The sequence below is a fragment of the Dermacentor silvarum genome, chromosome 8 (assembly GCF_013339745.2).
Source record: "Dermacentor silvarum isolate Dsil-2018 chromosome 8, BIME_Dsil_1.4, whole genome shotgun sequence".
Taxonomy (NCBI): domain Eukaryota; kingdom Metazoa; phylum Arthropoda; class Arachnida; order Ixodida; family Ixodidae; genus Dermacentor; species Dermacentor silvarum.
Genome location: NC_051161.1, coordinates 100,668,075 through 100,695,520, shown reverse-complemented (window position 1 = coordinate 100,695,520; position 27,446 = coordinate 100,668,075). Strand labels below are relative to the sequence as shown.

The 27,446-nt window shown below is 44.0% G+C and overlaps 1 protein-coding gene across 2 annotated transcripts in view; it reads left to right on the top strand.

Annotated features, from left to right (window-relative positions):
• LOC119461598 (sodium-coupled monocarboxylate transporter 1-like) overlaps window positions 1-27,446 on the top strand; it is an 84,357-nt gene that overhangs the window by 45,828 nt on the left and 11,083 nt on the right. For both annotated transcript variants that reach the window (XM_049655131.1, XM_037722951.2), the window contains exons 4-10: window positions 3,827-3,878; window positions 8,840-8,907; window positions 9,550-9,707; window positions 11,496-11,636; window positions 14,504-14,633; window positions 17,890-17,978; window positions 18,861-18,970. In XM_049655131.1, the coding sequence (XP_049511088.1) occupies window positions 3,827-3,878; window positions 8,840-8,907; window positions 9,550-9,707; window positions 11,496-11,636; window positions 14,504-14,633; window positions 17,890-17,978; window positions 18,861-18,970 (748 nt within the window). The remainder of the gene's footprint in view (window positions 1-3,826; window positions 3,879-8,839; window positions 8,908-9,549; window positions 9,708-11,495; window positions 11,637-14,503; window positions 14,634-17,889; window positions 17,979-18,860; window positions 18,971-27,446) is intronic.

Below are 27,446 nucleotides of genomic sequence, written 5' to 3'. Positions count from 1 at the left end.
ACTTTACGAGTTAATGGCAATGCCATACCGACCGTAGACAGTATTAGAGTCCTAGGGCTGCGCATACAAGCAAATGGCAAACACACTGAAACTATCATGAGACTAGAAGCTGGTACCAGCCAGACTTGCCACCTACTTAAGTGTATTTCTCACGAGCATGCGGGGATGAAGGAGGCCAATCTTTTGAGATTGGTTCAGGCTTTCGTCATAAGCCGTGTATTATACGTTGCCCCCTATCTCAAATTGGGTAAAGCAGAGAAGGACAAAATTGAAATTATAATCAGGAAAGGGATCAAAACCACACTAGGTCTTCCCCCGAACACCTCGACGGTAAAGCTTCTAAGGCTGGGAGTCTCCAACACTCTGGATTAACTCGTAGAAGCCGCAACGGTGTCGCAACATCAAAGGCTTTTGAGAATCAAAACTGAAAGGAAAATCATGGAGCGCCTGGGGTTCTAACTCTCGGAGTGTTACAAGCAGACAGGTAACGTACCCAGACAAACTAGGGATAGACTCAAAATTCCACCACTGCCCAAGAACATGCATCCGGTATTTCACGAAGGCAGACGCAAAGATCAAGCGGCGGCCCTGCAGGTCAGATATGAAGGTAGGACCGATGTGCTTTACACGGACGCTGCCGAATACGATAGCAGGGCAGCTCACACAGCGGTAGTGGTTCGTGAGAATGGAGACCCGGTCTCGTGCTGCACCGTTGAAAACACAAGTACAACCGAGGCAGAAGAAGTTGCCATTGCTCTAGCAATAACACAAAACAGTAAAAGAATGATTGTTAGTGACTCCAAAGCAGCCATTAGGAATAATGATATGGGCAGGATCTCTGTTGCAGCCGCCAAACTTCTGAGAGAAGTACAAGTACCCGGAGAGAAAATCTCACTGATATGGTCCCCGGCCCATCAGGGCCTGTGTGAGAACGAGAAGGCGCACGCGACCGCCCGAGGGATCACTTTCCGGTCGATCGCCGCTGACTCGCCGCTTCCACGCGAGGGACCCCTCCTTACGGGTGACGAATTAAGAACATTTCAAGAAATCACTTTTCATTATAAACTCAGTCGTAAAACCTACCCAGCGGCAGATAAACACCTCAGCAAAAAAGAGGAAGTAATGCGGAGAAAATTGCAAACCGGGGTGTTTCCAAACCCTCAACTGTACAGTAAATGGCATCCGGAAATCCTTAATCCTAGATGTAGGCACTGCAATAGTATTGCAGATCTAGTCCACATGGTCTGGACCTGCCCTTCCTATAACGACCGGAATAGAAATGTAAAATCCTGGGAGACCTTATTACTCAGCCACGAAGCAGAAGAGCAACGCAAAATCATCGGTCTCGCCCTGACCGCCGCCGAGTCCCAAGGGATTCCGGCCGACGGTTAGGGGGATGAATGGGGGTAGAATTTAAAGCCTCCTCCCCCATCATTTTAGACGGGTGCAAAAAAAGTTATTTCTCTCTCTTAAAGAGTCCAATCAACCGCTCTCCTAGTTCCTAGGAGGTCACTTTGCTTTGAAAGCAAATAGCATTGCCTACCTTGACTGGTTTTTCTTATCTAGCTGGCTGACAAGAGGTGAGGAGCACGCAGAAGTGAAGAGGGTTTCGGTGGGGCCGATCTAGCGCCGTGAAAGTAGACAACCGGACGGGGAATGTGGTGCAGGCGTCTGGGATTGGCCCGCTTCCCCTGGCTTACCTTGCGGTAGGTGGTCGAAAATCGCGACGGCGTGCTACGGCAGCTAAAATGCCTCTTAAGCGGGTCTGCAGCGAATAAGAGTTGTAAGAGCGATGTCTTATGCGTGTCGAAAGGGCTCGACAACGTTATCATGCAATGTAAGGAATTTAGTATACGTAAAGACATCCATTCTCGCTGGCAACTCCGAGCAGCGAGCACTACAGAAATCGGTTAGCAGCCACCTGCCCACCGATTGCTGAAAAAACTATTCCGTTTTGATTGGCATATTAGTACATCTTTAGAGCCTACACGTCATTTTGACGTGGCCAGTTTTCGCGGTTTTGCGACGTAGCGTAACAGACAGGCGAAGTGTGCACGACCGGAAACGTTGACACAATAGAGGAGAACTAATGGCAGACATGGGATAAAAACAGATTGGAATAGTTTTACGTTGTAGCGCTCCAGGAACAGCTATCGGCCAATACGCTTCGCTGCGCACCAGGAGTATGCCTCCGCCCAAGCATACGCGTGAGGCTGTCAAGACAGGCTGAAATGATAAGCTCAAAACGGAATACAACGACACGCGAAATGATCGAAAGCGACCTAACAATCGCCATATAAAACAGACAGTTAATGTTAAACAACCGAAACTTCTTTTTGTGTAGAACTCGGCCTAAATAAACAACAGTTGCACAGAATTTCTGGCACGACACACAAGAATTTTTCGGTGCGAACGCAGCGATTGCAAATAGTCTTGCACAGATAGCTTCGTACGAAAATTCTTAGAGGGAACTCCGGAGCGCGTGCGTCCTTGCAACCATGGCGGTTCCGCCAGCGTGGAAATGATCGCTAGTGACATGAATTTGCCTAAATTTCGGCCTTCTGACTTTATAAATGGCTTCGCCACTTTGCAAACCGATAATTTTCAACAAAGTACTGGCTTTTATATCAATAAACAAACATGAATGAAATCGTCCGATGGCTGGATTCGAACCGAGGAACCCTATAGCAGAGAAGCCCGTTATGAAACCCGTACGCCACGTGCCCAGGCGTTCACATTCTGAGTAGAGGATGCATAAAATTTTTCTTCGGGCAAGCCACTGCGTTGATACGCTTGGCCCCTTTCGATTTGGCCACGAACGCACTCCTCAAAAAGCGGAATCACTGGAATTATATCCGCGAATATGCAAGTTCGCAGAGTCTTACTGCTTTCTTCATTTCGAAAGGGGCATATTACTTGGAAAGTTCGTCCAATAACGGCAGACAAAGCGTAGTAAAAAGAAGTCAAAAGAACGTACGAAGCCACAACATTGAAGATCAGTCAAATCCATGTACTTATATCATTGCCATGACATTGTATCCGATGGATCCCTGAGCAAGACTTCCCTCTGGTATTTTTTTATAGAAAGTTCTGTGGTATTGCTACCCTCCGCAAAGTTGCACACGTTGTATGAAACGGAATATAAGTTTTTAGAGCGCTGATGTCTGGCTGAACGAAAGAACGTCGAGGGCCGGAATACCACAGAGTTCGCGCAGTACAGTTGCGCGCTGCGCCGAAGGCGCGTGTTTTCGGACGCAGTTTTTCCGTTTTTGTGCTTACGGGGCTCAACAAGAAAAGAAAAACTGGCGCTCTTATGTACAGCCCTATTAACAAGTTTTGAGAGCACGCAGTCACCAGATCAGTCGACGAGCTCTGTTGCAGGCTTGAGAAGCTTGAGATAGCAGCTTTTTCATTCTGAGTCTTTGGGTTCTTAGAACAACGAATGCTCTAATGGTGCCCCCACTCGGCGATCTCATTACACGTTCAGCCAAGCCGAGGTTAAAAAAATTTGACGTAAACTTAGCATGCACTCATCACGTACCAGGGGATATAAGGGCATTCAAAGAAAAAAACGTACAAATGTGTCGATCATACAAGACGCCGTTGGCCTTGCTCGCTTCCCAAAAGCTGTTAATTGCCACGTCACCATTACTGAGCACATAATTAACGCGCATTTGTTTGCTGCAGCTGCCGCTTTAACGTTTGATGACAGGGTCTTATATAGATGTGACGAAAACAATCGGGTTGTACCATGTTGTTTGAACTAACTTAAAGGCCTATGGGCTGAGAAAATAATGATACTTATTCCTTGTTCTTTTTTTTTCAGCAAAGCATAGGCGCCATCTCTATTTTTGCAGCAGCATTGACTCTCGTGACAGGTAAAGTTCGATATTTTGCAACTGCTTCTTCCTACATCATTTTTTTATTGCGAACAATTACGAAGTCACACGCATGGCGCTCCATGTACTGCAGCTTTATTTAATTTATTTTTACCATTTTTATTGCCCTCACGGCTTTCATATTACAGAGGGGAGGGATATGAAAAGACAGAGTAGCAAATCCAACGTCTCCAGTAACTGGCGTTATAGCAATACATTACATTACATAGGTAAACAGACAAAACAGGTGAAACAAAGCACGGTGATGCGCATTACTTTTTGACTCGTGTTTGTTAATTGAAATAAAGGCAGTTGAGAGTCAGCCCTCTGTATGTTCACTTCGTTCTTGTCCTTTGTCGTTTGGTCGCGCTGTACTTAATCATGAAGGAACATTAAGATGGCGAGGAATGGAATATGGTGCCTTATACTCACTATAGGGGATCGACCAATAAATGGTTTAATTACTCCAAGTAGTGTTCAGAAATATATTTACAGGACTGATATAACATAAATGCTGCTGAAAGGCGAAATGGCACTTTGAAATGTGGAATAACAACAGGAAGAATCAATATTCAATAAGAGAAAAGTAAACAAAATAATTTAGACAAATTTTAGAGGGCATTCAGTTGCACACCACCAGAAATTACTGGACGGTGGAGTAAACACTCTTTTTTGCTGAATCCCGCAGACTATAGCCTCAAACTGAAGAATCACTCACTTCAGTGTGTCGCCCACAGATGCAACTGGGCAAGATTCGTTCGTTTTTACAGCAAACCTGTATATGGGTAGGGTATCGTGTATTTTTGTTCTCCGTCAACAAAAATGTGGGCCGATCCTGGTGATGGTGTAGAAAGGGCCAAACCACAATGGCAAATACCCGTGTCGAGTCCAGGTGGCGGGCTCCGGGACCTGAAACGTACCCTTACCCTTGGCACAAGGGTAAGACCATATTTTATTTGAATGTTGAGGGCACAAGAAAGAGGAGGAGAAGAGTGAAAGGTGTACAAGAAAAGGATGGAAACAAAAAGAAACACACGTGGAAAGCCAGACAAGGAGTGGGAAGCGCCAACAGCGAGGCGCTAACGGTGAGCAACATGGCGCTGGTAGATCTCCCGCGATGCGGATATCACATCGCTCACGATGCTACCTCTTGAAGAGCCTCAGGTAGTACCATGAGCAGATTCGCCGCACCATGGGGTCGTTGGCGGGGTCCCGAGAGCCCAGTGCGCCGACGATAATCGCGTGCACCGCCACCCGTTGATAACGCCGTGTCAGATGGAGACGGGCTACGATCGGATCTTAGCCCAAAAGGCCGACCGGCGTCAGCCATGTCTGCGTTCGCGCCACCCTCTCTTTGTCGGCGTTCCAAGCGCTTGCGCATATAGTTTCCTTTCCTTCCGCTCTCCCGTGGTGGCGGTGCCGTCGAAACGTCACGCGTGTCTAGTTTCCACCGGTTCCTCGGTATGGCGGTCCCGTCGTCCACGCGAATGTATTAAAAAAACAGAAGTACAACTTGTTCTCCATTTTAAATTTTACTTCTCTTCTGTCGTAATGTGGAGGAGGCGTATAGTCCGAGGACTAACGCACCTACAAAAAGCGACCTCCCGCATTCACTTGGCGTTTTGAGCACGATCTTCATCGGTGGTGTTTGCCGCCCGCCGGCGACGATTGTATTGTCGTTTCTCTTCCTGCCGTCGCTCTTCGTAGATTGCGTCGCTCCTCGGGAGTCCGGTCCATACGCGAATATGATGGAATTAATATAATAATAACAGAGGTACTGAGAGAATGTGTGTGCGTACCTATCGTCGCGATGACCACCGATCAAGACAATAAATATGTTCGTACCTTTGTTCAAAATTCTGTATCACCTCTGTGTCGTCTGCTAAACAGCGTCGCTGGTGATCCAACTTCACAGAGTGAAATGGCTCTTGATTTTTTTTTTTACGGAACCACTGCTTGGGTTCTTTCATCTTTGTTTGCCTTGCGCTTAGACCGGGGCTTCGTAAAGTCTTAGGGTCTCGTTCGAGCCAGTTTCGTGCACCAGAACGATCACCTCTAGTTGTAGTTTTAATCTTAGAGCTCGAACTTTGCCACAGTCGTGATGGCGCAGACTATAGCTTCAAAGGCCTCTAATCCACTTCCGATAATTCAAACCAGTATACTATGCTCCTTTCCTGGCTCTTCCGGTCCCTTCGTCACTTATCCTCGCACCAGTAGGGTCATGTACGTGACGTCACCAGGATAAAAGCTATTGAATGGTGCATGTAGACGAACGGCGTCAGTTCCGATTGCTTATTCGCACGACAGCCCCGCTCTTCTTAAGAGAAGTTACGTATTTTGCTCTTGTGTTATCGCGTGCCCGGTTTGCCGATGCGCGAGGGACCAGACCCTGTCTATATCCTGATAGGTGGCTTTTTGTCAGTGTACCACCAAGTGTCGTTAATGCTCAAATAAAATAATTGATTCATTGGTTGATAGTAGCGACGGACCAACAATATGCTACCTGCAGACATTCCCGCGCCTGGCCGGCAGCGTACCAGCAACAATGTGTAGAAAGCAGAACATTACCCGCAGAAAGAACAATGATGTACATGACTATTTCAAACCTTAGGAAATCTGCTTAGAAGCAAGGCCTATGTGTCCAAAATATGCTATTAGGTAACAACAAAACTTTGCAAACACAAGCCAAATAAATATGAACGACAGACGTGCTAGAGAATAACAGCATGAAGGACACTTTGTGGCGACCGGATGCTGTGCACCTGCAAAGGTCATACTGCGTGCCTGCGAACATCTCTGCTTTATTTTTTTTTTCTATTCGCTTCTTTTTTCTTTCACGATTGCCCGCCGCGGTAGATGTATGCCTACGGCGTTCTTTTGCTAAGCACCAGGGCGTCGGTTCATTTTACCGCCGCGAAGGTCACAGTTTTATGGAATCGAAATGCAAAAACGCTCATTTCTGAAATTTAAGTGCAGGTTAAAAAATCCCAGGTGATCTGAATTAATCCGGGGCCCTTCACCATGGCGTCTCTCACTGCCCCAGAGTTGCTATGGGAAGTTAAATCTCGTGAATCACGAATCTTTTTCTAAGAGTGGATAAGGTTTGAAACAGGCTTCCCTGTGAAAATATGTGTGTATGTATATATATATATATATATATATATATATATATATATATTCCAGTGTTTCTGTTTTTAGCTCTACCAGGAAATGCTAACATTATTCTAATGGCATGAACGCGATGCCCGAAATAGCGCTCTACAGGCTAATAACGTCGTAAGTTTATGCGCTTGTGCCTCTTTCATAAAATCTACTACACTAACCCTGTTCTTAAAGATGAGTTGTTCCTTCCCCCATCCTATATCTCACCTCGCAACGATCACCAAATGAAGGTGGGGATACCACGATGCAAATCCAACTATTACTTTTACTCATTTATACCACGCACTGCCGCCGACTGGAACCACCTTCCCGCCTCCATCGCTGCTATTAGTGACACCATTAATTTCAAAAAGATTGCCAACGACTTCATATGTACTCACCACTCCTCTCTGTAATGCCCTCCGGCCTTGAGAGTATGTAAATAAATAAATAAATAAATAAATAAATAAATAAATAAATAAATAAATAAATAAATAAATAAATAAATAAATAAATGCAGCAGAAAGTCTCCGCGATCAAATCGAGCATTATTCCTGCCCTAAATAGGAGGTTCAGTGAACCTGCAGCAAACATACAGTGACGTATAGCCCCGCATCATACATTCACCACGATCACCTTAAAGTTCTTGAGAGGCTCGTTGTGCGCTACGTTTCACAGCTTCTTCACACCTTATTAACATAAAAACGAATGCTTACGCACGGCACCTTGTGTGTTGTGGCTTGAAACTGCTGTGACGTCAAGGAAATTTCTAGGCTGACTGCGCAGAGAGTGAAACTTTTCACATAGCGGGCTTTTCGGCTAAACAGTTTATGCCCTCTCATACAAACTGATGAGTAGTATATACTGTTCGAAGTTCGGTGAAATTCTATTCGTTCAAATAGGTACTGGGAGTACAAATTTAGGCGAAAACGTCTGGGCCATCCCTCGCCTCTGACCTGGCGTGTCCGTGTCCACGAGCCAGAAGATCGATCACAAACCTGAGGCCTACTTATAAAGTGTCTTTATGCGTACGAACAGTTCTCCATTTTTCAGCTCTTTTCACTAATAACATTTCTACCAAGATTTCCCGCCACTTCTCGTTGCAATACACGTTTAAGTGCGAACTGTCTTTTCAATGGTAGCCCTTTACATGCAATTTATAAAGGAAAAAGAAACCTAATAAACTGTAGTCGCTGAATAGTCGACATGGTGGACTGATTATTAGCGATTGCTGCTGCCAAGTTGCAAACTGATATTGAGGTATAGTGCAACCTGATCTTCATAACTAAAGAAGGTATTGCGAGTTCGGCCCCTGAATCATTTTGCGTAAGTATGTAATTAGGGTGATTTAGGAATTCGGACTTACGATTGAGTGCGCCCGTTTTCGCTGTAGCACAGCATGCAGTATCGCGGGGTGTTATAGAAAGCTTTTCAATATATTGGCCACTCCTCAGTAAGGAGAGTTCACTCAGATGAGAAGAGATTGATTTCGCAGGAGGATCAGGATAAACAAGGGACTCTACAGACTTCGCTTTTATGGCTTAGCATCAACCACGAAGTTATATGCGTGTTGTTTTGGCCTTTTGTCGCAGTGAGTGAGATGTTACGGCATTCCCAATCAAAAGTTCTCGTTCTCGGCAAAAAAGTATCAGTTACGATCAACGGTACATGCGAGTTATGTAGTAGTGTAGTCGCTTTGGCTAGGAAATGTTTTCTTGTGCAATGTGGAGAAATGATTCTTTGCTTACAGTCACTTATCGTACGCTTTTTGTGGCACTTTATTGCTTGTTGCATACCATGCGGCTTTTGACACCTTGCAGCTTTTCACGTACCGCTTCTTTGGTGCATTATTGGCATTGGATTTTCTGGAACCTTCTACACAGCAATGGTAAGCAAACGTCACTGAATAAACGCACACCTTAAATATCTCGGTATATCTTGTGCAAATTCCAAATTCGTCACTCCATTGTGGCACCTTACACGTGCAGTAAGGACAAATAGAATCGTAGTGCTCCTGTAGTCGCAAACGTTCAAGGAAAATCATACAGTCCTAATTGAACGCTTTTCTGGAGGCTGTTAAATAGTACGACAATTTTGGCGTCCCCAAATAAAATGCAACTTTCAAAATCGTCTGTCGGCCAGAAAATTATCATATAAATACCGATCAGACCGTGGTGCCTACAAGGTAACCTCATTGTGAATGACGTTCTGCAGTAATGACCGATAACGCATTGAGGGTAGCCAATTCTCCAAAAATCAAGTACACTTGAGAAAGAAACAATCTATCACCAATTTGGCCTAATTTACCAAGCCCTTTATCGGCAAGCTATGTAACCGGAACTTTCCAAATGTGCTTACAAATAAACATATCTGCTTTGTGCAGAGCGTCCCATTCTGGCCTTCTTCCGGGAGAAGCGCCACATCTGTTGTTGAAGAAGATCCGCTCATCCTTCCTTCTGAGTTACACAACAAGCTTTGGAGATGAAGGTGCCAAACTATAGCCAACTGGGGTGTCTGTTTTTCTACCCAGGGAGGACTCCGAGGTGTGGTCTGGACAGACTGCATGCAGTTATTGTTTATAATTGTGGCTCAGGCTACAGTTATAGCAAGTATCGTAGTTGGCTCATTATCACAAGGTTCCATGGTCCAGCCACTAGGTGACATGAATTTATGGACCTACATTGGCAAGTGAGTTCGTGTGAAGTTTTTTTTTCCCAATCGTGTATTAAATGCTCATGAGTGAGTACGCTATACCCCACATCATAAAATGTGATCGCATGGACTTCTACTCCGTGTCAGTTTACTGTTACGCTTTCCGTTTATGACATTTATTTGCAAGTTTGTACATCGCGTATATTTGTTAAGACTGATGTGGGATCAAGTTTCAATGTGATGCAATGATTGTACTTAACAACTAGACCATGCTCTCGGTGTGTGCGGACTTCGTGATATTGTTGCATCATTATTCTGACTTTTCGCTAGCGTGTAGTGTTTTTGTTTACTTTAATGCTTGCTTTGCTTTCTTTCTTGAGCATCGTATTTGGTATATTGGTGTAGGTAGCCTTAAAGAGGCCTACTTTTGCGTATTTCATTTAACAATTAAGTACGACAATAATATTAATAATACCATTCGCAATATAATATTATTGTTATTGGTATATTACTATCGACGCTATCATTTATATTATTACCTTAAACAATGATCGCAATATCCTGTAAAAGAGTAAACGTACTATCTTTTTGATGCACCATTGCTCGAAAATAATGGCGCAATTTATTACACAGAAAATAATCTATTACGTACGCGTAAAATTATTTGCGCGAAGGTATTATGATGACGTCTAAAGCAGTTTCTCGATCGGCTGTGCACCAGAAAGGACGGCACAGTCGCAAACGATGACAACTCTTTTGCAACGATTACTTTTGCTTGAGCATTCGTTTTGGGTAAAGACGTATAAACAAGCCGTAAATGCATCTCCGCAATGACTCATCTATCTGAATGACAGTAATTGTCACAGAAGATTACACCCGGAAGCATGTGTAATCGGCGCCTGAAGCACTCGTGTCACTGATGAGGACAAACGTGAAGCAGGAAAACGTCGCGGTGCATAAATCACTCAGAAGTGCAATATAAATTGAATTCTTCGACGCTTTGTATCCTGCAGCTAATGTTTTATTGCGATAGCAGTTATATGGACACTCCAGACGCATTTCTGCCGTCGGCGTCAACGTCGCTGTGAGATTCCGTATAAAGTCCACGGGCGATAAAATCTCGCCGCGCGCTCTATGTGCCAGTGAAAGCCTCCGAGGGTGAGGCGGCGAACGCTTCTCAATCTCGCGCACCCAAGGGCAGAAAGCGGGAAGAAAGCAGTATTGCACTCGCGCTCAACGCTCCGGAGAGAGGGTATGGATGGGGGGGTGGGGGCGTTTTTCTTCGCGCCGCGTGAGCGACCGCGCGCATCCGCAAGGCCACAAGGCTCCGCAGGCTCCGGGGGAGGGTATACGGAGGGGGACGCCGCTTACTACGACGCGCGCTTCTGCCTGCACAGCTATATATTGAAGCCCATCTGCGGCGGGGACAGAGTCCTTGCTCCCTGGGCTGTGTTTTCGCGTCTTCGCGTGGAAGCGAGCAGCGGGACGAAGGTCAATTCGCTCGCTGCTGCTTCCGGGCTTACTTACTACAGCGCTTTGACAGCAAGTTTCCGCGGTCATCGAGTGAAATTCGTTCATGTTTGCTTGCGCCTGAACGCATGAATGTTTGTACCCAGCCGATAAAACTACTATCCTTACTTCGTATAGTTGTCCACTAGTTTGCTATCCCAATCGATGTTTCGTCTTTCGGGCGAAACTGCAACTTTTTAAAAACTTTGGTACTACTTTTATATGAAAAAAGTAATAAGGGCATAATTCTGGGGCATTCAATTTGAGCATACGAAGCTCTTCTGACAAAGTATTTCGCCATCTTTGTCTTGACAGCTTCAGTTTTGACTTGACCAGTGACGAAAACGTGTGGGCCTGCCTTGTCGGCTCCTCAGCCATAGGAATCTATAGGTTATGCCTCGATCAGGTTGTGACCCAACGGCTGCTAGCATCGCCAACACTGAATGAAGCAAAAAGGTAAGATTAATGTTTTGATCATTAAAATCTTCGTGAAAGAAAGCTGGCTTTTGTGCGGAGTCCTTCGGTGCTACTATATTGTTGTTTCCTTTTCTACCCAAAGGACTGATTTATGACCTAGAGGATTCTTCAAAAAACACGCGTTTCCTAGTAGTCCTATCCGTGGCACTCGCTTACATGCGGAGAAACTACTTTGTCTTTAAAAAAACTTGCCGTAAAATACCAGAGAGACTGATACTCATGTACAAATATTACCATTTAGCTATTTCCGTGATTATTTCTTTTAATTTTAACATTGAACCAGAGCAACAGCACCAAGACCTGGAGCTCTTGATGGGCCCGTTCAGAAATTAATTATTAATTGCTGCGGGTATACACTAGACAACGACAACAACAATGGCTACACCTTGTCGAGCTATGTTGAACCAAAATTACAACACTAGTGCGAACGACAGCGTTAAAGCTTTACAGAAAAAAAGCATAGAAAGTGAAGGTAAAAGACGGTCATCACTCAGGACAGTTCCTAAGAAGCGCTGCTGTACCACGCAGAACCGAAAGGCTATCGGAGGTTCCGGATGGAACTCGCCGTAGAGCGTCGACGCCTTTGGAAAGACGCTGCTGATTTTTGTCGATCAGTGAGTCTTCCGCTACCCGGTGGACCTCTGGCACTCAGGCCTCCAGGATAAATTTCAGCCCTTCTTAAAGCGCACGCTGCGCATTACCTCGGGTAGCCTTTAGCTCCTCCGTGGTACAGCAGCTCTTTTCACGAAGTCTGACCTTGAGTGAATGACTTATATGTTTATATTTTCAGTTCATGTTCTCTACTTGTTTTCGTACCACATTAGCGCTCCCCTTTGCAGGAAATGTCGCCCCAACTACCACCGATTTACTATTCTGAAGTGAATACCGAACTCTCATTCCACTGCACGCGTGTGTTTTACATAACTGCAGTTGCAACTAATTCGGAAGTAGCATATGCGGCCGCTCAGTGACAATGCAATTCTTGTCCTAAGCAACATTATCGTGAATTCATATTTCCTGCCGCGCAGGCTAAATCTCATTATGTGGATCTCAACACAGCACGTACGCTCAGATTTCATACAGAAACATGGTTTAGCACACAGCTAAGCTGCCCCTCCCAGCCAGAGTGTAACGACAGGCAGTAAATGATACAAAAATTATAGCTAGCGTTCTCATACCATCGCGGTACAGTGACCTTCCGGAACACCGTACTTATTTGATATAGTGGATGAGCTCAATGGTTAGCTTATGTGCATCCATATTACTATAAGTATGCATAGCAGTCGTGTCCAATAGGCGTGATAGCCTACCGCACGTTTGAGTGGCTACATTTCACACTGACGTCGATCATTGTACTAGAGATATAAGGATATCAATCATCAGCTGCATTTGATTTTCATGGGTTAGGAATGCCTGATCATCAATTATCCCGTAAACAACATCGTTTCGCTTTTTATAGCAAATAGATATTTTTGGCTTTATCGCTAGCTCGTTTTCGTGGTCGATGGTTGACGGTCTGTGGCTGGAGATCGATGTTAGCCGGACTTTGACCGCCGATGCAAAAGGCACGTTCACTCCCGTAACCCAGGCCAATGGAGGAACCACGTTAGCCGCCGAACGCCAACTACATTACACCTCTTTGAGACGCACGTGCTGTCGCGCGAGAACTTCGCGGCATCTGGGGGTTTAAATGGCCACAGCGCTCAAAAAAGAGAGCACACCTCTTCTTTTCCCGCCGTTATCTCCCCCTGTGGTCCATGCGGAAGAGAAGAATGACAGCCACATTCCACTCCAGCGTTCGCCCCGTCGGAGACAACACACGTGTGATGAACAGGCTTAGATACACCTACACTGCCCATACATATGCGTTGTTTAACGGCTCTGTTCTCTCTGAATAACGCAATGAAACAATCACCGTTACCGCATATCCTCACTCAAACAAATATGCGCCTTTGATCGCATCATTCTTTGAATAAGGCGAGTAGCTTACTAGAAGCGTTCGGCTATTCACTTACATTAATCATAATCGTCTATGTTTCCTGTACATTTTTTACTTTATTTGCATTTGAAACTTAAGAAGCAGAAGAAGCTTTCAGAGTTCTGGGAATTTGCTGGCGCTCCGAGATATTCAAACTCTAATCATCGCAATATATGAAATGTTTGATGTGCCCTCATAGTCATAATGGGTCTTCAAACTCATAAAGTTCCCACAGAAAAGCAGACCTCGACATTACGCTCGTATAGGTGCATAAAACAGTTTGGATGTTAGAGTAGAATCAGTTGGTGCACATGTAGTCACGTGACAGTCACAGTAAGGCGAAGCACACCTCCGTACGTATTAATCCTGATGTCGTGTGTAGAGAGAAACGGTCAACGTGGCCTTTGACTGGAAAGCTCGGACACCTCTCGGCGCAATTTTAACTCAGCGCATTATTGAAGAGGTTAAGAAACAGCGGGCCTTCGCGGCTTTGCATATGCAAGAGCGCAAACATAATTGTGAATTCTTCGTGTTCTTTTGTATGCCCGGCAGATTGCGTCCCCTATAACCTTGGTTCCTTCATTTCTAATACTCTATTTATTTCTCTAGGACAACAGGAAAACAAGCATGCGTAGCTCTAACAGCTTCATTGTAAAGTACAAAGAAATGTGCGCACCGATGAACTAAACTTGAATCCGACTACACTCGATCATTACAGACACATTTTCGAATCGCCCGTATCTCACAGCTCAAACGCTCGGGAACACCGTCTCGAAAATTAAAGTTTATTTCATCATCTAGAGTATATAAAATATGTCTTTCAATTGGCACATATGTTTTCAGCAAACTATCTTGGCTTTCTACGCAGAACTGCATTCACAGGCGCGCTTCTCTTAGTGCTGCTGTACTGCCTGTGCTTATCAATGGGTGTGTCACTGACTGTATGGTTTCGTGGCTGCGACCCTGAGCTGCTCGGCGTCATCAAGAGCATTGACCAAGTAAGTACGGAGTTTTTAATCGCTCTTTCCGATATGTAAATGATATGTACTCCGATACGATATGTACTCCGATACGATATGTACTCCGATATGATATGTACTCTTGGTTGTCAGGTTTATTTATACGGGTATAAAAGTCGCGAACGTAAATCACCTGTTGACATGGTATTATTACAGGCTGTTGGGGGCGATGATCTCGTATATTTCTACAGGGGCGACGGCAACTTGGTAATCTACGTCAACTGACATTACGGGCAGAAACAAGCCGACATTACATTGAGTGAATAATGAAACATTCTGTTCTACAAGCAGTGTTGCCATTTTAGCGATTTTGTCGCTAGATTTATCGATTTTGTCTGTCTAGAGACAAATGTTTCAATGTAGTGACCGGCGACTTTTTTTCGGTGACGTGACACAACAACTGGCGACATTTTAACGACTTCAAATTTAGGAACGTTGCTTTGAAAATAGCTATCTAGAACGTAATTTATTATTAAAAAGCGACATGTGAGCGGCCAAAACTGGCTGTATGACGCGTAGGCTTTGTAAACATGATAAGGCAATGGTTGCCTTCACAGCATCCAGTGTGGTCACAAAATGCATGTTTTTTTTTTCTTTCTACGAACCCAAATTGAAGGGTCTTAAAGCTCGGGTTCCTGCACTCTCACTAAATTCGTTCGATTGGTGGACATTTACAAATGTTTGTCACTGTCATATTTTGCAGGCTGCACGTGGAGAATAATAAATATCGACTGTAGAAAGGCGTATACATAGGAGTGGCTGGGCTCATCATGTGAGCCTGAACAAACTGTTTCCTGATCACATGGGCTTTGGACACACCAATAATGAGAGCAGCATTCCGAGCAAGTTGGTAATCCATTACTAAAGTATTATTGCGCAACAAAAATACATGGACGGGAGAGAAGAACACACACACCAAGCGCAAACTTTCAACTAAATTTTATTGTGCCACCATAAAATTTAGTTGAAAGTTTGCACTTGGTGTGTGTGTTTTTATCTCCAGTCCATGTCTTTTTGTTGCGCAATAATACTTTAGTAACACACCAATAGTTCACAGAGCGGCATGGGAGTGTAGTAGTTGTAGTAGTTCGCCTGTATAAAGGTCACGTAAATGCCATCACCGTGTTAATATGCGATCTTGGGCGTCTTGCAGAGTTTTGCTATTTTCAGCAGAGCCGAGAATTAAAACATTTCAAGGAATAATGTGGCGACAAAGTGCCTTTGCATGCTAGGAAAATCAGATTGCTTGTGTTCTTTTGAATCGTGCTCCACTTGTAACCTCATAATCTGAGAGTAAACACCAAATTTCAGCTGTGATCATCCATTGTTATGTAGATATAATAGTAAGGTAAAGGCGGTCCCTACACACTGTTGGTGAATTCACTGTTTATTCCACACTCACACGGATTCTAGGCAAACGTGTCACGTATGGGTAAATTATTTACGTAATGCTAGCTTATATATGATGTTTCAAAACGCCTACATTGCTCAAAATTTGCTCACAAGCTTTAGCGATAACTTTAGCTACTTTGCAGCAACGTATAGCAGAAATTTAGCGATTGTTCGTCTCACTTTAGCGACACGCTACGAAACCTTATGCCAATGCTGGCTACAAGCCGCACCTCTTCGTCAAATGATATGCCGTACTCACCTTGAAGTACACTTTATCCAGCACAAAAATATTGCACAAAGATGATATAAAAACTTCTAGCTCACCAGTACCATGTTCAAACAAAACTTGGTTCTAAGGGTTGCCATTATGCATGAGGAATGTTTTTCAGCCTCTTCGCATTTTAAAGTGGATGTGCGTGTCTGTGAAACTGTGATTCTACCGATAAACTCTAGCTGTGGAGCCATTCTTGGTTGATTTCTGGGTTTTAATTTGTGCACATCGCTGTTTTGCGACCACATGCCTCTATTATAGATTTCACGAAAGTAGATGCGACCACTAATCATCTTTCTACCTTTCTTCTAACTTACACTACTGAATGAGAATTGGTGTTCTCAACAACGCTCAATGATTAGTCAACATCTGCTTCCTCGCAAGCACTACTTTTCGTATGTAAGAATTCCGTGATGCAGCCATTCATTTACGGCTTCTTAAGCATGCCTAAAATAGTGAAGACTTCCTTGGCGTCATTTTCAATGACGAACTAGAGCACCAAACCTCCCATGCTGCACGTCAAAAATGCTTCACTGACGTTTTGGTAACTTCGCACACTTTCGCTGAACCAGGTGCACTGGCTTCAAAGGTAAAATGTTAAAGCACGTTAATCTTCAAGCAAAGCATACTAGCTTCCCTTCTTCTCTGCTTAAGTCCACATTTACGATCACCAAACTTAATTACGCAAATTAAATTGGAGATAGTGGTTTCCGAAGTGTTAATGTGAGTGACTCGGCGTATGTTGAATACGTTCCTAAAATTTCGCTAGAGTTGCTATATGGCATTTTACCAATCTTCCTAGCCAATTGGCGCATCGCAAACATGTATCTAACATCATGTTTGATTCTTGTTCATGCACATTTTGGCGAAGGCTTAAGCGCTTTGCTGCTCGAGGCAATAACGAAGGATTAAATGGCCTTCGTTAGGCCGAAGGCCTAATTTCAATTCAGTCATTGTTGCTGAGAGCTGCGCGAACTGTTCGCTTGGATAGTGCAACATTTGAACTTCGTTAACTTACAGGAACATAGATCGCGAGGAAAACAGGGAGGGCACATAACGTTAAGTGGTATGCAGCGGTTTTGGTGTGTACTCGAAGATTTTTTTATTATTTATCAAAAATAATCACTAACTCGATCACGCCATGCTTCCTCGGATTCAACTTTATATCTGTATTTGTTTTGTTACATTTTACTACAAGGAGTGCCGATGTAGTTACTTCCTTCATTTCATATTCTTATACTCTAATTTTTAATTCAATCTGCTTTTTTTGCCTTTTATTTCCGCAGCGCACATGTCGTTAAGCTGAAGTGTGCGGTGGTAAGAGCTATGACGGAGTATAAGTACGCTTAACCCGCACGTGAGTGAGTGAAATAACTTTATTTAGGTCCAGAGAAGACGCAGGGGAGACCCCGTGTCACCCGGCTAGTCCCACGTTTCACTCATTTAATGGCTCAAATTCAAGGAACAATGCTTTTAGACTACTGCGCGGGGCTTTGGAGATTGTTGAATAGTCCACGCCAAATATTTTCCTCAAGAGCAGCATAAATTTCATAATGATTTCCTCTGTTATAGATCCTGCCCTACTATATTAACACATACTTGGTGCACATACCCGGTTTTGTAGGCCTATTCCTTGCTGGGGTCGTCTGTGCTGCCACAAGGTATGACGTGTGTATCTTCTAATTTTCCTTATTCCCAATTTTTATTCCCGATTATTCCCACTTTTCTTCATGGGGGCTCATTATCGAATGCTGCAAAACTGCATGGTGTCGGCACTGCATTTTGCACTCATGCAACGCATAAAAATAATTTTGCCATGAAAAGCGCTCTTTACTAATTTTATGCTAAAGCGCAGATATCAAATCGCTTTACAAAGTAAGGCAAATAAAAAGGCAAGTTTCGGCTTTACTACATGATGACGAAGTTTCAAAATGTGAGATATATGCTTGTAAAAATGGTGTTCTATCAGCATGGTGGACTGGCTGGCTTTTGCGGCCATTGGGTACTGACCAGCGAGTGGACGGAGTCAATACTCTGGTTAAGATATTGCTGTTGTACTACGACAGAGAAAAATCAATTATGCAGGTCCAGCTGTACTATTTATCAAGTATTCGCACGTGCTGCATGCTAAAATTTACGGGCCTAATCTATTTGCCTTAAAAGTTTATTACTCTGACGCACAAGTAACTCGACATATTATACTCTGTACACATTGATCGCGCCTGTTTCCTTGATGCCGTTTGCGACACAAGTTGCACTCGAACTCTTACTCACATTGAATATCTATGTATTCTAGTAACAACTATAAGATCGTGACTTTTTTGTTTCTGTGCAAAATACAATCTTCTTGTACAAAATATTATTCTATAGACATTTGAGAATTATTCCTAAGCGGAAATTTCATAAAGGCTTTGAATAACACAAGGCGATCTTTTTCGCTACCCGGCTACATTTTAGTAAACGCAACGCAATTAAACATATTTGTCTTCGAAAAGACTGTGCTTATGCTAATTTCAGTATTCTTCCTCATCTTCATCGCCCAGCACGATATCTTCTACAATCAATTCTCAGGCGACTATAATATATGTCGATGTCATATCTCATCACTTCAAGAACGCTGAACAACACGTGTTATGGATTACGCGATGCACAGGTGAGAAGAAAACATATGTATTCGCCCCAACAAACTTTAACATAGTGTGAAGAACACTGAGGCAAACTATTTGTTGCTTTATTCTTTGGAAGGAGGGCTACCTTTTTTATTGACTTGTTTTCATCTATACCAACCGTGCCTTCGACGTGTGAGGCTTGGAGAATTACGAACCACAAGAAGTGCAAATTAGATCCAAGACAACGGCCTTTCAGCGTAGTAATGGCACTGCCAAGCTCTTGTGTTTTGTTGCATCACAACTATCTTAGCCTTTAAAAGGATAACATATTTACCAAGTTTGTTCTTTTTGGCATTGTCAAATTCCGCAATATTGTGGAATTTTGTAGTGGCGGCGTTTTGAGCCCATCAAAAAGAATATAGCAGCCCTGTGGGCCAATGAGGGGTGACAATACTGTCGAATTTGACAGTGTGCAGAATGACACCCCTGGACTGCAGTTCCATCATTAAATTAAAACTGGCTCACTCAAAGTGGTCACCTTGTTTAAACCAAAGATAGGCTCCCAATGATTAGGCCCGGTAGCTACAAAGTAAAGATGTTTTACGCGCTAATTGTAGCAGGTCAAACTACCGCTGCGTTGAGAGAAGTCGCTGGTGAAAACTTTGAATTCATTCTGACCACCTGATGTAAATCCTAATAATAGACACGACAGTTTGAAATAAATAGCTATAAACTTTTTAATAGCAGTTGTAGGTCGTCTGTCGCTGCTCTCATTACGTTGACGTATCACAAAAAGTTGCCAAAACAGACAACTTCATTTGTCTCAATCAGCGACTCAATGTTGCCCCTCAAGGGTAAGGGTGTTGGCCAGGGGGCAAACTAGCACCTTTGAGGATGGAATGGTTGTCACCAAGGAACAACTGACACCCACAGCATTACAACCACCGGTAAAACCTGAGCATAAGCTTCAGGTACGCGCTTGGCATTGCATTGCTGAGGCTTCCGGGCTCTTGGTTGGCTCGCAAATCTACAATGACACATTAGCCGGTCAGATTATCACCAAAAAAGAACCAGTTCTGCTACGCAACCCCCAGAAGCTATCAAAGAACGTTCACAGCAGAGCATGGACTTCCAACCCTGTTTTCCGGCGGGAGAGATCTCTTCAGCCGCACAGATAATCCAGGCAGCATGCGCCACTTGAGAAACTGCTCCAGTCAAGAAGCTAAGGGTTGCATTCATAGCTCGCTCTCCTGCCCTCTACCAACAACTCATTCGATTTTTACATTGCGCCAGCATTTGTGTTGTCGTGCACCCAACAGGTTCTATTTTGCTTGTGAAAGGCGGTTGTCGCTGCACAGAAGGATATGGGCGGTTCGTGCTTCATAAAGTTTTGAACATCAGGTCCATCTTAGTACCTAAAATGCGTACTGATTTGTGCTGCCACATGAATGCAATCACTGCTGGATAACAATTACCATTGCTACCTTACTTTCTTTCCGGCTGAGATGTATACAAACGCATCGTGCACGTCATAGACTGAAACGCCTCTGTCCAAGATATCTTGCACAATTTCAAATCCTCGTACCGTATACTGTGTTAGGTACCCGACGTATAGGGTCTAACAAAGTCAACAAATGTATCAAGGGTTATATTGGCTTTTATAGATAGCATTCCTCAATTGATAAAAGCGTATATGCCATCAAGAAAATTAGGAAACGATGTGGTAAGCGCGAAAAGAGAACAAGTGCGGTAATTAATGACAATCCGTATCATTATTCTCCCGCATGCAATGACAAATAGTAATGCATATTGACACGTATACATGTTTATCTTTCACCGGTGGCCGCTTTCCACCGGCTAGCAAATGTTAAACCGTTATCGCTCGGCGCAGGACGCACCTGTATCGGAAGTTTCTAGAACGTTATCGATGCTTCTTTCCGTTGCCTGTTTTCACCGACGCTTAAGTTATCTGATTGTATGACCGACGCGAATTGTCTAGAACTTTCTGGAAGACACGCGGGCATCAGGGATTAATCTGGAACCTTCGATGACTCAGGTATAAAAGCCGACGCGTTTCGCCGCTGATCAGATTTTCGACGACCGCCGACTGTGTTCAGCCGCTTTCAGTTGTGCTTTGAGTGTAGCTTGCTTTTGTGGGCACAGGTTCGCCCAATAAAGAATCAGTTTCGTTATACACAGTTTTACGACTGTTTACTTCAGCGTCACTACTACGTGACAATATATTCAAAACGTTGAGAACCAAGTTAAGTGTGTAGCTTCGACAAGCCAAGACAGCACGATGAGCCCTGTACAAAAGTTCATACGAAATGGCCCAAGGCTGCCTGAAAGGCCATTAATGCCGTTCTAGGCCGTCGCATGCACATTATGCCTGCAACAACGATAAAGATTGTTTCTACTGAAATGAAAGGTAAACAGTGTTGTCACCATGGTATTATTTTTGAAATTGAGCCTTAGCGACGTAGTACACAAACAATTTTTTATTGGTGTATACAACATCTGTTATCTAGGCTCGGACGTTCACAGTTATACTATATTAAACTTTCTGCAGCTACATGGCACGTTGCATAGCTAGTCTTCTCGCCAAGGCACATACACCACGCATTCATTTTGTTTTGTTTAAACTACTGCACAATTGTCTGCGCATACGGCAATAGAAGTTAACCTCAGGAGGCTTTTGGTGTGTCAATTTCGTCTCTCATATAGGGAATCATTTAGTTCACTTCTGCAATAAGAAAAGCGCCTTTTCTTGCGAAGCATCCTTTGACTCTGGCCATGCACTCTACGGTAGGTTTTAGAGCGCAGCTCTTATTGGCCCGTTCCTGGGGCGAACTTCGGCCACGGGAGTAACCGAGCGAATGAGCACAACAGCAAAAGATGAAAGAGCGCGCCGCCAGCCGCGAACGGTAGAAACTACAGTGTACTAGAATATTGGGTAGTGTGCTCTCTGCCCTATGCGTCGTGTATATGCATTTATGATGCAAGAAAACTGTCCGCAACTTGACCAAGTGCGGTCAGCTTGGGCAAGGGTCCACTGCTAATGAGAGCGGCGTTAGCTCGACGCTGGCCTTAGTGGACCGCAGTGGACGATTACACGGTGATAACTAGTACTATAAACGAATCATGGTTAAACGAATCATCGCGCTCACATTATCGTCACAGTAACTGCTACAAACTACCGCAAGCTGCCCACTTTAGTGGCGAACCAGCGCCCAAATTCATGCACTCGCGAGGTCATCGATACCGCCTCCCGAGCCGTCGCAGTCACAATGGTAAAGTTATATATATATATATATATATATATATATATATATATATATATATAGCACAAAATGCGAATTGACGCCTTTCTGGTAATACAGATAGCAAGAACGTATTTAGATTTACGCTATGGAGTGAAGTAACCCGCATAGAGTACGCGCCAGACTGCAAAACGTTTCAGGTGAGAATGTTTGTAGCGCCATCCCTCGGAGGCGACATCAAGGGCCTCCAGCGGAGCCGTCATCTGAGCCCACTACCCCTATTCTAGAACACTATAGTAGAAACTAGAGTGTACTAGAATACGGTCGAGTAGGACGAGCGGCTGGGGCGGCGCATGCTTTGCAGTGAGGCGCCCGACGTGGAAAAATACTGTGGCGGCGCTGCGATCGAACTGGATTGGGCCGTATCAAGGTTGCGCCGTTGGAAACTGCTGGCGATACAGCTCGACAGGGTCATTCGTACTACTTCGCGCGCTGGTATTTGCGTTCATATCGCTCAAATGGTGTTCATAATTGCATATGACATGTATTTATGCCTTAAGAATAAATTCCTTTCTTTCTCTTTTATTTTATTTTTTAATGCCGCTCGGTAATTGCGCGTGCATTGCGGCCGCTGTGTCGGCTTTCATTCTACTATGTTATTGTACGGTTCCCTTTGGAGAACAAATATTTTTCGCGTTCTTCAAGCAGCATGTATCTCTCGTGCGTATTGTTGCGCATATAGTTTTCCATCAGTAGGTCTTACGAAAAGCACACGAAGAAACATATGTAACCTTCTTGCTTGCCGCTTCAAACAAGTAAAGCATATCTGCCCCATCCGGCGCCTATACTCAGGTTTACGGGAAGCATTGTTATAGATAAAAAAAAAGAAAGAGTAAACTGCAGCGCTACATCCCATTCAGTTTCCGCCTTCCTCGCGTAACAGAATGCGGAGTAATTGGTACGGGGTCATTTATTGCAGTCGGACCGCGATTGAACGCCTAAAATGGTTTTAGTTAGTCATTCTACATGCTAATATTTGGCCGTAAGCCGTACGTGGAATTTTTTTCCAGTCGATACTTCAAAAAAGAAAAAAAAAGAAGAGAAAGAGTGCCTGCGCGGTATGCCCCAATTAGTGGCTATATAGTGGATACGGCGTTGCGCTGCTAAACTGGAGCTGGTGGGTTCAATCCAGGTCGCGGAATTCGATGGGAACGAAATAGAAAAAGACTATTTAGGTGCACGTTAAAGAACCCAGGTGGTGAAAACTAAACCGGGTGCCTTATAATGATATCGTAGTTTTGCCACGTAAAACCAAAGAATTTGTTTAAATTTAAAAAAAGAGAGAGAAAAGTAGGTGGCTGCGTTCTTCGGCTTTTTTCTAGGGGTAAAATAAATCATTCTCCAGTCTGATTTCCGAGAAAAACATGTTACGCGCTTGTCCTATATTTCATACATAAATGTAATGCCGTTCCCAAATGTATGACCGCTCAACTCAGCAGCTTGTACATTATAAACGGCTGCTTTCAGTTATTCGGTGCACTATCATAACGATCACAATGAAACAATTAAAGGAACGGCATGACTCACATACACGTAAAAATGTGCAGATCTGTGCGTTCGGTGAAGTGTGGTACCACACGGGGCACCCAATTTTAATGGGTGGCAAACTTGATGAGACTGTCAAAAAAAAAAAAAGTTTTCCTTGTCTGAATCAAGTTAGCAGATTTACAGGCTGCCCCAAAACGGGGCGTTTATATTGAATGACAGCTAGGAACTTGTTAAGCAGGACTTATTAACACCCACGCGTTAATTCTCTCAGGAACTGCGCCTCTGCGCAACAACCACGACTCTACGACAGCACAATCATCCGGAATAACACTCCTCACTTCCATCGGTCCCTCACCTTTGAGACTACAACAGTGCCGTTATGCGTTACATTCGAACGGAAACGGCTATTCGGCGTCGTATAGTATATCAAGAACACTTGCATATATATATATATATATATATATATATATATATATATATAAGATGTTTTTGCCTGCTATGAATAATATTTCTGCGAATGAGAGTTTTATGTGCAGTATTCCCTAATAAGTGTATTACTGCAAGCACGTGCGCTTATTCCGGTCGGGAGTTCTCGCTTTTTCAATTCGTGCATTTAGACTATTTGTCATTTTTCCCCTCACATATATATCGTGAAGATATATGTCTATGTACCCTTTGATTTCATTACCTAGAAATACATTGGTCATTCTTCGCGCCACGCAGTTAATAAACGTAGTTTATTTCAGTCTAATGCTGTTTTCTTCGATGACTGTCCCTGATCAACATCCACCAACAAGAAGCGTGCGTAAAATGACACGATATCAATAATAAAATTTTCTTACGTAGCTTCATGTTGCAGAGATACCAGTTACTTTTAGAAGACAGTGGTAAAAACAGCAGTTCACCTGGTTAAAACTACATTTGGTACCGGCCGTCAAGAGTCATGGGCGCACCGAAGTAACTAAACCATTAAAAAAATGTACTGCACAGAGGTTCTGCGAGAAAAACTGGACATCCGCCAGCGTCCGCGTAGCGAATGCGCGCTCGCTAGCAGACGACGCGCTTGACAACGACACCAAAATTGAAGACGTCGCGTTGTAAAATCTATGCCTCAAATATATATGTTTGGCAAAATGGTGCAAACATAAAGTTGCAGTTGAAATAAAGCGCTACTTTAAGAGCGTACTATGCGCAATCGGCCTCGGCGCCCGCAGCGAAAGTACGTTGAATATGCCGTGGAGCGCGGCTCCGCCCCAATCCAGTTCGCTCGCAGCGCCCTCGCATAATTTTTCCACACGCGGCGCCTCATCGGGAGAGCGCCGTTCGGCCCACTCGACCATTATCTAGTACACTCTACATGAAACCAATTTCCCGCGCGCCATTTTTTTCCTTCCTCCATGCCGCGCGCACGTCACTGAAGGAGCCCCTCTCATTGGTTTCTACTAGAGTGTACTAGACAATGGTCGAGTGGGCCGAACGGCGCTCTCCCGCTGAGGCGCCGCGTGTGGAAAAATTGAGCGAGGGCGCTGCGAGCAAACTGGATTGGGGCGGAGACGCGCTCCGCGGCATATTCAACGTACTTTCGCTGCGGGCGCCGAGGCCGATTGCGCATAGTACGCTCTTAAAATAGTGCTTTATTTCCACTGCAAATTTATGTTTACACCATCTTGCTAAACATATATATTTGAGGCATGGATTATACAACGCGTCGTCTTCAGTTTTGCTGTCGTTGTCAAGCGCGTCGTCTGCTAGCGAGCGCGCGTTCGCTACGCGGATGCTGGCGGCGCCCAGTTTTTCTCGCAAAACGTCTGTGTAGTGCATTTTTTTTTTTAGTTGCTTTGGTGCGCCCATGACTCTTGACGGCGGGTACCAAAGGTAGTTTTAGCCAAGTGAACCATTGTTTTTATTACTGTCTTCTAAAAGCAACTGGCATCTCTGCAATGGCATCTCTGCACATGCACTGATAGCGTGTCATTTTACGCGCGCTTCTTGTCGGTGGATATTGATCAGGAACAATGATCGAAGAAAACAATATTAAAGTGACATAAACCAGGTTTATTAGCTGCGTGGCGCGAAGAATGACCGATGTATTTCTACGTAATTAAATCAAAGGGTACATTGAGAATGGTACAAATGGTACAGTGAGAACTCCCGACCGTGCACGTTTGCATACGAAACACACGTATTAGTGAATACTGCACATAAAACTCTCATTCCCAGAAATAATATTCATAGCAGGCAATTAAAACTATATATATATATATATATATATATATATATATATATATAATGCAAGTGTTATTGATATGCTGTACGACGCCGAACAGTCGTTTCCGTACGAATGTAACGCATAACAGCACTATTGCAGTCTCAAAGGTGAGTTACCGATGCAAGTGCGGACTGTTATTCCGAATGATTTTGCTGCCGGAGAGTCGTGGCTGTTGCGCAGAGGCGCAGTTCCTGAGAGAATTAACGCAGGGGTGTTAATAAGTCCGGCTAATAAGCTGCTAATAAGCCCTGCTAATAAGTGTAATAAGCTGTCATTCAATATAAATGCCCCGTTTTGGGGCAGCCTATAAATCTGCTAACTTGATTCAGGCAAGGAAAACTTTTTTTTTTTGACAGCCTCACCATCTTTGCAACCCATTAAAACTGGGTGCCCCATGTGGTACCACACTCATCTTCTCGAACGAACGCAGCAGATCTACACATATCTGTACGTCTATGTGAGGTATGCCGTTTCTCTAATTGCTTCCTTATTGTCGTTATGATAGTGCGTTGAATAACTGAAAGCAGCCGTTTATAATATACAACCTGCTTAGTTGAGCGGACAGACATTTGGGAATGGCATTACATTTATGTATGAAATATAGGATAAGCGGAACATGTTTTTCTCGGAAATCAGACTCGAGAATAATTTATTTTGTTTACACTCCTGGAAAAACGACGAAGAACGCAGCCACCTGTCTTTTTATTTTTTAGTTCAAACAAATTTGTGGGTTTTATGTGGCAAAACCACGATATGAGTATGAGGCACCCGGTTTAGATTTCCCCACCTGGGGCTTTTTAACGTGCACCTAAATAGAAGTACACGAGTGTTTTCCATTTGTTCCCATCGAATTCCGCGACGTATTGAACCCGCGAGCTCCAGTTTAGCAGCGCAACGCCGTATCCACTATACCGGGTGTTCGAAATTAAGGTTTAGAGAATTTTTAAAAATCTCCTGTGGCAGTTAGCACAATTCTCATTGATGAGCTGGGTTATTCGAAGAGGCGGACATTAGTAGCACGAGAAATCGAAACACCTATTCAACTTATTAACAAAATTGATTAATGAGCTTCTTAGTTAATTACTTTACGACACATATTGCAATTTACGAATTGTAGCCGGTGAGGTTGCAAAACGCATCCACTTGAAATGAATTTCCAGAATGACACCGACCGCGATAAAGGACCCCGTACCCATTACTCCGCATTCTGTTACGCGAGTAAGGCGGAAACTTGAATAGAATGTTGCGCTGCAGTTTTTTTTTTAATGACAATGCTTCCCGTAAATCTGAGTACCAGCCGCGGGGGCTCAGTTAGCTAAGGCATTGCGCTGCTGAGGACTAGGTCGCGGAATCGAATCCCGGCCGCGGCGGCCGCATTTCGGTGGAGGCGAAATGCAAGAAGCCCGTGTGCTTGCGTTGTAGTGGACGTTAATGAACCCCAGG